At 41.3% G+C, this 11289-nt stretch overlaps 1 protein-coding gene across 1 annotated transcript in view; it reads right to left on the reverse strand.

Annotated features, from left to right (window-relative positions):
* The window catches only part of LOC139367949 (SITS-binding protein), a 79343-nt gene extending 68258 nt beyond the window's left edge, over nt 1-11085 (reverse strand). The window contains exon 1 of the mRNA XM_071106367.1: nt 10183-11085. Within this exon, the coding sequence (XP_070962468.1) occupies nt 10183-10653 (471 nt within the window). The 5' untranslated portion in view covers nt 10654-11085. The remainder of the gene's footprint in view (nt 1-10182) is intronic.
* Nucleotides 11086-11289: the final 204 nt, after the last annotated feature.

Raw genomic sequence — 11289 nt, forward strand, 5'->3', positions numbered from 1 at the left:
GGGTAAAGGAGAAGCTGGGGAGGCTTGGGCGAGTAGCTGCGGGGGGGGCCGAGGTTGGAGTAGCCAGGAGGAAGGCATGGCCAGCCGTTGAGAAATGCTTGTTGAAGTTTTCGTTTATCATGGATTTATCAGTGGTGACCGACCGTGTTACCTAGCCTCAGTGCAGTGGGCAGCTGAGAGGAGGTGCTCTTGTTCTCCATGGACTTTACAGTGTCCCAGAACTTTTTGGAGTTAGAGCTACAGGATGCAAATTTCTGTTTGAAAAAGCTGGCCTTTGATGACTGCGTGTATTGGTTCCTGACTTCCCTGAACAGTTGCATATCGCGGGGACTATTCAATGCTTTTGCAGTCCGCCACAGGATGTTTTTGTGCTGGTCGAGGGCAGTCAGGTCTGGAGTGAACCAAGGGCTATATCTGTTCTTAGTTCTTCATTTTTTGAACGGAGCATGCTTATTTAAGATGGTGAGGAAGTTACTTTTAAAGAATGACCAGGCATCCTCAACTGACGGGATGAGGTCAATATCCTTCCAGGATACCCGGGCCAGGTCGATTAGAAAGGCCTGCTCGCAGAAGTGTTTTAGGGAGCGTTTGACAGTGATGAGGGGTAGTCGTTTGACTGCGGGCCCGTAGCGGATACAGGCAATGAGGCAGTGATCGCTGAGATCCTGATTGAAGACAGCGGAGGTGTATTTGGAGGGCCAATTGGTCAGGATACACTTAGGTGTAGCCGGTCAGAACAATTTTACAACAAATGTATCCAATGAAATCTTAATTATAGTGATCGCTATATCCACTTGACTTAACTGTACGCTGTGACGTAAAACTGTCATTTATAGAGTAATTTGGTGTATCATCAACAGTAAAATACTGTGAAACATTTTACAGCTGATGAAACTAACACTGTAAAAGTGTGAACAAATGTGATCAGTTTTATGTCCTTTGGATGATAGACCATTCTTGATACGGGAAACTGCTCAGCGTGAAAACCACAGCAGCATTGTAGTTCTTGACACACTGAAACTGGTGCGCCTGGCACCTACTACCATACCCCGTTCAAAGGCATTTAAATATGTTGTCTTGTCAATTCACCCTCTGGATACCACACATACACAATCCATGTCTCAAGGCTTAAAAGTTATTCTTTAACCTGTTTCCTCCCCTTCATCTACACTGATTGAAGTGGATTTAACAGCTGACATCAATAAGGGATAATAGCTTTCACCTGCAATCACCTGGTCAGTCTATGTCATGGAAAGAGCAGGTGTTCCTAATGTTAAGTACACTCAGTGTATATAATCGGCATGTTTTGAATGGGTGGGGTTTCGGCTTGTAAAATAGTTAATAAACCAATAATAAAGAGCGAAAAAGTTGTTGCTAAAAAGCTATTTATGATTATTTTTTAACCTTTTGAATGGAAAATTATTACAGTAATCTACTTAAGAAATGTCAGAAATGACTTAAAATGTATATAAAAATGGCTTCATTGGGCCTTTAAGCCTTAAATGGTTGAACATTTTGCCATTTCTTTTTGGTCTGTTTTGCCCTGTAGTCTCTGCCAGGTTGGAAGCCTTTGTTAAGGCCTCTAGTAGTGCAAGTTATATAAAACACCAAATATTCATAAACGCATTACCTAGCAGCCAACTTGCTTACACCAATCCTATGTAATTACAGTAAAATATTGTGAAATACAAACCCCTCCCCTCAATGAATTTCATTCATTCATTTATCCATTCATTCATTCATTATGATTACAGTAGCATTTACTTTTTTACAGTATAATACATGCAATTGTCCAAAATATATATACCTGATCAATATTCCACTTATAGTAAAGCTGGTGAATTATGTGGAATAATAATGGCATGTGACATTGAATCAAATGAAAAATGACAGGCCTACAATATTACATAACATTTTCTTCAAATGTGCAGAGAACATGGTCTGCTAGCCGGTAATATGATTCCACATGAATTCAAAATTCACTTGAATCTATCTCCACTTCACTGCTTTACTGTAGCCTAAAGAAGAAAATATGTCCACGTAAACCCCATCACGCCACATTTGTAGTCTTTCACCCTAGCCTCTATGATGTTCATTCTGCTTTTCCTCCAAAGTATTTTCCGCTCCGTGCCAGGAATTTATACAAGTGCCAGGCGGTCACGTGTGACAGTTACTTTCTTTACTATCAAATGAGGAGAGACAAACTTATCACACAAGTCAGAGTTATACTTAAGTGAATAAAGATTTCGTTTATTAATAAGGGAGCAGATCAAGACAACACACACATATAAAGTGAATCGATTGAGTGCTCTAGATGAGTGTTCTAACAACCCCTTATTCTGTTGCATAAAACAACCATTTGGTGCAATAACAGCATTATAACATAATCTTGTAATTTCTCTCACACATGTGATAGGATTTGGGACTTATGAAATGACCATCTTTCAGGATATGAAGCCACTGGAATCCCCAAATGACACGGGACAACATACTTATGCCAGGGAATGTACCAATAGAAGGATTAAACTTTCAAAACATCTGAATTGTTAAGCGTTTAATCATTAGGCAGCAAGAGGGATAGAAGGAAAGGAATTCTGTGGTCTCAGAACCCAGTGCCATGACGAAGCAGACTGGACGTTTAAGATCCTGCTTCCCTTCCACAGCCATGTCTGTGCATCGTGCGTGCACTGGACATCTGATTAAAATGTATTCAAGTTCAACCAAATCATATAAATGTCTAGGATAAATGTGACCAACTGGCTCAAATTGGTCTTATGTAGCAACATTTGAAATTGTGTTTTTTACATTGGATAAAAAAGAGAAATGGTATATCATACAATGCATTTTTTAGGAACAATGGGAAAGTAACTCTGCTTTGAAAGTTGATAAACTTGTAGACTCACTTTTGAGGGAATGGCCTTTGAAAGTTTTGGTATCTAGTGAAGAGCTCTTCTTTTTCTACAACCATTCAGCATCGTTCACACCCTCCTAAGCTTTAGCCCCACCCATCTCGTTTCGCTCTCGGAGTGTTCGGAACGCAGACTTGACGCTCTGGCCGATGATTTGTTTACCTCTGGATAACATGAAAACAGCCTAACCAGCTCTGCTGGCAACAATTGCATTACGCTTTTTTGCCGACGTTTACTGACACTGGCCATATTCAACGGGTGTTACGCATTCATAAATCCATCAGTTATTCTGCGCTCTGGCATACTCAGATTGAATTTACAAACTAACCTGAAATGGTTAGTTGCATAGTGGAGTATTTTGTTAAGACATGTAGCTAGCTAGCTAGCTAGGTAAACAATGAACCTAGCTAGGTAAACAATGTGTAAGATCATACACATCACGTAGTGTCAGCTAGTGAGCCAGCCAGCTAATGTTAGCTAGTTAAACAACAATGAACATAGAGCCAAATAATGTCGTTACTACCGTTGCATGAATCAGATGGGAGATAACCAACTAGATTCAATGTTAGTTAGCTAACATTAGGCTAACAAGTAAAGCAAATGACTCTGAGAAACAAATAATAACATCATATACGTAATGTTAGCTAGCGAGCCAGCCAGGCAACATTAGGCTCTAACTAGCCAAGCAAACGGCTCTGGGATACGAATAATAATATCATACACGTAACGTTAGCTAGGAAGCCAGCCAGCTAGCTAACATTAGGCTCTAACTAGCCAAGCAAACGGCTCTGGGATACGAATAATAATATCATACACGTAATGTTAGCTAGCGAGCCAGCCAGGCAACTAGCTAACATTAGGCTCTAACTAGCCAAGCAAACGGCTCTGGGATACGAATAATAATATCATACACGTAACGTTAGCTAGGGAGCCAGCCAGCTAACGTCAGCTAGATAGCTAACAGTACAATTTAGCTTGAAATGAAACCACTTTCTGTCAAAATTAGAAATGTGTAATATCTGAAAATGTAGCTAGCGAAACTATCTTACCTGTATACAGTGGGGCAAAAAAGTATTTAGTCAGACACCAATTGTGCAAGTTCTCCCACTTAAAAAGATGAGAGAGGCCTGTAATTTTCATCATAGGTACACTTCAACTATGACAGACAAAATGAGAAAAAAAATCCAGAAAATCACATTGTAGGATTTTTTATGAATTTATTTGAAAATTATGGTGGAAAATAAGTATTTGGTCACCTACAAATAAGCAAGATTTCTGGCTCTCACAGACCTGTAACTTCTTCTTTAAGAGGCTACTCTGTCCTCCACTCGTTACCTGTATTAATGGCACCTGTTTGAACTTGTTATCAGTATAAAAGACACCTGTCCACAACCTCAAACAGTCACACTCCAAACTCCATTATGGCCAAGACCAAAGGGCTGTCAAAGGACACCAGAAACAAAATTGTAGACCTGCACCAGGCTGGGAAGACTGAATCTGCAATACGTAAGCAGCTTGGTTTGAATAAATCAACTGTGGGAGCAATTATTTAGGAAATGGAAGGCATACAAGACCACTGATAATCTCCCTCGATCTGGGGCTCCACGCAAGATCTCACCCCGTGGGGTCAAAATGATCACAAGAACGGTGAGCAAAAATCCCAGAACCACACGGGGGGACCTAATGAATGACCTGCAGAGAGCTGGGACAAAAGTAACAAAGCCTACCATCAGTAACACACTACTCCGCCGGGGACTCAAATCCTGCAGTGCCAGGCGTGTCCCCCTGCTTAAGCCAGTACATGTCCAGGCCCGTCTGAAGTTTGCTAGAGAGCATTTGGATGATCCAGAAGAAGATTGGGAGAATGTCATATGGTCAGATGAAACCAAAATATAACTTTTTGGTAAAAACTCAACTCGTCGTGTTTGGAGGACAAAGAATGCTGAGTTGCACTTAAAGAACACCATACCTACTGTGAAGCATGGGGGTGGAAACATCATGCTTTGGGGCGTTTTTTCTGCAAAGGGACCAGGACGACTGATCCGTGTAAAGGAAAGACTGAATGGGGCCATGTATCGTGAGATTTTGAGTGAAAACCTCCTTCCATCAGCAAGGGCATTGAAGATGAAACGTGGCTGGGTCTTTCAGTATGACAATGATCCCAAACACACCGCCCAGGCAACGAAGGAGTGGCTTCATAAAGAAGCATTTCAAGGTCATGGAGTGGCCTAGCCAGTCTCCAGATCTCAACCTCATAGAAAATCTTTGGAGGGAGATGAAAGTCCGTCTTGCCCAGCAACAGCCCCAAAACATCACTGCTCTAGAGGAGATCTGCATGGAGGAATGGGCCAAACTACCAGCAACAGTGTGTGAAAACCTTGTGAAGACTTACAGAAAACGTTTGATCTCTGTCATTGCCAACAAAGGGTATATAACAAAGTATTGAGATAAACTTTTGTTATTGACCAAATACTTATTTTCCACCATCATTTGCAAATAAATTCATTAAAAATCCTACAATGTGATTTTCTGGATTTTTTTCTTCTCCTTTTGTCTGTCATAGTTGAAGTGTACCTATGATGACAATTACAGGCCTCTCTCATCTTTTTAAGTGGGAGAACTTGCACAATTGGTGGCTGACTAAATACTTTTTTGCCCCACTGTACCTTAACATGCATGATGGACTGTCACGGATGCCATTTGTCTCAGGAGTTGGTTGTCACAGTGCTAATTACTCACAATCAAAATTGCACTGTGTGTTATTTTTTAAGGTTCCAATATGTGAACTCTTTGAAAGAACTCATCCACCTGGTTAATTTATGTCAGCATGATATAAATGTTTTTCATACACTACCATTCAAAAGTTTGGGGTCACTTAGAAATGTCCTTGTTATCCATGAAAACATACATGAAATGAGTTGCAAAATGAATAGGAAATATAGTCAAGACGTTGACAAGGTTATAAATAATGATTTTTAACTTAAATAATAATTGTGCTCTTTGCTTTCGTCAAAGATTCCTCCATTTGCAGCAATTACAGCCTTGCAGATATTTGGCATTCTAGTTGTCAATTTGTTGAGGGAATCTGAAGAGATTTCACCCCATGCTTCCTGAAGCACCTCCCACAAGTTGGATTGGCTTGATGGGCACTTCTTACATACCATACGGTCAAGATGCTCCCACAACAGCTCAATAGGGTTGAGATCCAGTGACAGTGCTGGCCACTCCATTATAGACAGAATACCAGCTGACTGCTTCTTCCCTAAATAGTTCTTGCATAGTTTGGAGCTGTGCTTTGGGTAATTGTCCTGTTGTAGGAGGAAATTGGCTCTAATTAAGCGCCGTCCACAGGGTATGGCATGGCGTTGCAAAATTGAGTGATAGCCTTCCTTCTTCAAGATCCCTTTTACCCTGTACAAATCTCCCACTTTACCACCACCAAAGCACCCCCAGACCATCACATTCCCTCCACCATGCTTCACAGATTGTGTCAAGCATCCCTTCAGCATTTTTTTCATTTTTTTCTGCGTCTCACGAATGTTGTTCTTTCTTCTTGTGATCCGAACACCTCAAACTTAGATTTGTCTTAGATTTGTCTTTTTTCCAATCTTCCTTGGTCCAGGCACTGTGTTATTTTTCCTATCTTAATCTTTTCTTTTTATTGGCCAGTCTGCGATATGGCTTTTTCTGTGCAACTCTGCCTAGAAGTCCAGCATCCCGGAGTCGCCTCTTCACTGTTGACGTTGAGACTGGTGTTTTGCAGGTACTATTTAATGAAGCTGCCAGTTGAGGACTTGTGAGGCATCTGTTTCTCAAACTAGACACTCTAATGTACTTGTCCTCTTGCTCCGCGTCCTCCAGTTGTGCACCGGGACATCACACTCCTCTTTCTATTCTGGTTAGAGACAGTTTGCGCTGTTCTGTGAAGGGAGTAGTACACAGTGTTGTACGAGATCTTCAGTTTCTTGGCAATTTCTCACATGGGATAGCCTTCATTTCTCAGAACAAGAATAGACTGACGAGTTTCAGAAGAAGGTCCTTTGTTTCGGGCCATTTTGAGCCTGTAATCGAACCCACAAATGCTGATGCTCCAGATACTCAACTAGTCTAAAGAAGGACAGTTTTATTGCTTCTTTAACTAGCACAACAGTTTTCAGCTGTGCTAACATAATTGCAAAAGGGTTTTCTAATGATCAATTAGCATTTTAAAATGATAAACATCGATTAGCTAACACAACGTGCCATTGGAACACAGGAGTGATGGTTGCTGATAATGGGCCTTTGTACGCCTATGTAGATATTCCATTAAAAATCATCCGTGTCCAGCTACAATAGTCATTTACAACAATATCCATGTCTACGCTGTATTTCTGATCAATTTGATTATATTTTAATGGACAAAAACAACAAAATTAGACACAAACTTTTGAACAGTAGCGTAGGTGACAGTAAAATAAAATGTGGGTAACAAATCAAATCCAATTGTATTTGTCACATGAGCCGAATACAACAGGTGTAGACCGTACAGTGAAATGCTTACTTACAAGCCCTTAACCAACCATGCTTTAAGTTAAGAAAAACATTTAAATAAGTGTTAAGTAAAAAATAGAAAATCAAAGTAACAAATTATTAAACAGCAGCAGTAAAATAACAAGCGAGGCAATATACCAGGGGTACCGGTAGAGTCAATGTGAGGGGACACCGGTTAGTCGAGGTAATTGGGGTAATATATACATGTAGGTAGAGGTAAATTGACTATGCATAAATAATAAACAGAGCGTAAAAGGGGGGGGGGGGGGGGGGGGACAATGCAAACAGTCGGTGTAGCCCTTTGAGTAGCTGTTCAGGAGTCTTATGGCTTGGGGGTAGAAGCTGTTAAGAAGCCGTTTGGACCTCGACTTGGTGCTCCGGTACCGCTTGCTGTGCGGAAGCAGAGAGAACAGTCTATGACTAGGGTGGCTGGAATCTTTGACAATTGTATGGCCTTCCTCTGACACTGCCTAATATATAGGTCCTAGATGGCAGGAAGCTTGGCCCCAGTGATGTACTGGGTCGTACGCACTACCCTCTGTAGTGCCTTGCGGTCGGAGGCCGAGCAGTTGCCATTCCAGGCAGTGATGCAACCAGGATGCTCTCGATGGTACAGCTGTAGATGGTGCAGCTGTAGCCATGAACAATTATGTTTGTTGAAAAGAGGAAAGGGAGAGATATATTTCAAACCTATTTCTGAGTTCCTAGGTCAAGTCATGTGGTAACTAGCATCTTAATTAGCATTGGGTGGGTGGTTGTCATAATCAACTCCATTATAAAAACAAATTGGTGTTGATTGTGGGAAATTCTATGGTAACATAATGATGGTAACTGTAACGGCTCTCGTCCTCCTCTTCTGAGGAGGAGTAGCGAGAAGGATCGGAGGACCAATTTGCAGCGTGGTAAGTGTTCATGATGTAATATTTAATGAATCAAACTGAACACTGAAATACAAAAAACAATAAAGTGAACGAACGAAAACCGAAACAGTCCTGTCTGGCGACATACACAAAGACAGAAAATAATCACCCACGAAACACAGGTGGAAAAAGGCTACCTAAGTATGATTCTCAATCAGAGACAACTAACGACACCTGCCTCTGATTGAGAACCATACTAGGCCGAACACAGAAACCAAAATAGAAAAACAAACATAGACTGCCCATCCCAACTCACGCCCTGACCATACTAAAACCAAGACAAAACAAAAGAACTAAGGTCAGAACGAGACAGTAACAGAATGACATCATTGGTCCCTGATCTGTAGAATACAGAAATGCATAATAATTAATGTCATTACCTTCATGGTAAAAATGTAGAATCGTCCTTTGTATGCGTGGTTATTATTCTATATACTGGCTATTATTCTAATGAGCTTCACCTCCAAACAAGACAACATTTGGTTTAGCCCGGACTGGACCAAATCTGTACCAATCATAGACATCTATGTTTCACAGGTTTGGACATCACAGAACAGCACAGTAGAGAACAGTACAGCACCGTTTAGTACAGTACAAAAGAGTACAGTACAGTATAGTACAATACAGTAAATTATACTGTACTCTACGCTAGTGTGCTCAAATGTACTGTACTGTACTGAACTCTATTGTATTGTACTGAACTCTAGTCTACTGTACTGTATTGTACTGAACTATACTCTACTGTTTTCTAAGACCCCTCTTCCATATGTTGTTTGACCAGAAATCATTAGGATGACAACATACCAAAAACATTAAGATTTAAATTAAAATATCCTTGGAATGTTGTCCTAACATTCACTAATATGTAACAACCACAAAGAACATTCCCCGAACGCAAACGTTCTCATTAGGTTTCCAGGTAATGTAATAGCACAATGTACCAGTAATGTTTTTTGGACCGGGTTATTATTATTAACATACTGCTGCAACAAAATGTGAATACAACATTCTGGGAACATTCTTGCAACATCAGGAAAATGTTTTTTGACAGTTTTTGTGTTATGAGAACATTTGCCACAACCTAACGAATGTTCTGGGAACTTTCACAGAACCAATTTTGGTTTGCTGGGCATATTGTTCAGGGACATTACAATAAATCCTAAGATCTTTTTTGCTAGTACTATAGAGAGCTCACTTCCTTGCCTCCCTCTCACACACATGTTTTTTAGAACAAAAATATGACAGCACTCTTAAATGTACATTCACACGCACAAATTTACTCAATATGTCATGTTATTATCAAGGGATAAAATGCTGAATGTTGTTAGGAATATTGTTAAATCATATGCTATATGCTATATTGCTTAATTCCCTGTTACAAAAGGAATAAGCTACTAGCAAACATTGTGACAACCAACCCCTATACTGTGTGACAACCAACCCCACAATGGGTCTGGTTGTCACAGGTGGACAGAGGGTTTGATGGCTTATAACTAACTCCATGTTGGAATAAGATATGCAGGATAAAACGGGACCCCATTTCAACCAAAGACCTTGGTCTTTCTCATAATATTGAAAAGACTCTTGTAAAATATACTGGTGCTGACAAATACACACAAGAATAAAAAGTGTGACAACCATCATAAAAGCCACTTATGTATGTAAATTGATTGATTTAGAAACGACCATTTTGGAAAATATATCCTGATGGGTTTATGTGAATAAAACGCCTCTGAATAGTCTGATATCTGTCTGACAGGCTGAACCGGCTGTGTGTATGAGAGAGAGAGAGATAGAGAGAGAGAGAGAAACCGTTCCCGTACCTTCAGCTCCACATGACAGTGCACCGGCGACCATGTCATGCTATAACACTCCGTCTCCGTCGCCTCATTCACCTCCAAAGAGATTTTAACGTCAGCCACCGAATCCCATGTGTAGCAGAACTCCGTCTTATTGAGCCAGCACAGGTTCCTGACAAACGGCACTTCAATATCGGGGTTCCCCACGTTGCCCACGTCAATCTCCACGTAGGTCTTGTCTTCTGTCAGTGTCTGTATGACCAGAGAGTGAGTCCGTCTCTCCCAGATAAGCCCGCTATAACTCCCCTTTAGGATCCAGTTCTTGTTAGGCTGATCCACCACTTGCCAGTATATGATCCCAATGGTCATGACGAAAAAGACTGCCACCCCGAGACAGGCAATAGCTCCCTTCCAAGTTTCGTTCATCTCCTTCAATCCCGTATCCCATGTTACCTCAGGGATGGGGCTAGGGTTCCTATTTCGAGCATGAGGCATGTTTGTTTTTGAAATGATCAAGAATCAAATTTAAAAAATGAAGAAAAAATCTCTGCAAGTGGTTGTTGAAACGCTTGGGTGCCTCATCATCATGTCATGTTGGTTTCAAAGTGGCTGAACGTTTGTTAGTCTACTTTTGAACAATCTCCAACACGCGGTGTTACCGCAGTTTTTGCGCAATTATGCCAGCCAGAGACAACTGGTCAAAGTGTCATGTGAGTGAAAACGGTAAAAAAAAAAAAAAAAATCCCAACGGCTGGAAAAACGAATCAGAGAAAAATTGACTTACCACATGCTGCCGCGGTTTAAAAGTGTTCCTTTTTAATGACATTGAACGCTGAGCTGTGAGTGAGCAGCCTTAACCCGGGTTTGGCAGCAATGCCTAGCTCCTTAGACTCCGACTTGCTTGCCCTGCGGTTTTTGCCCGGGTCTGACGTAACGCCAGGCTGTTTCTTCAGAAAGGTAGAGTAGAGAAGTGATAAGGGAGCCGGTAGACGCGAGGAGCTTGGCTTGACAGGCAGTCCCAGAGCAGCCGGTTGGGGCGAGCAGGCCATTGGCGGTGGGGAGTGACCGGTGCTCGCTCCCCTTGCATGCGCTCCAACTGGCAGGCTCGCCATTGCACGTTTTTACAACACT

Source organism: Oncorhynchus clarkii, chromosome 2 (genome assembly GCF_045791955.1).
Source record: "Oncorhynchus clarkii lewisi isolate Uvic-CL-2024 chromosome 2, UVic_Ocla_1.0, whole genome shotgun sequence".
In the NCBI taxonomy this organism is placed as follows: Eukaryota; Metazoa; Chordata; class Actinopteri; order Salmoniformes; family Salmonidae; genus Oncorhynchus; species Oncorhynchus clarkii.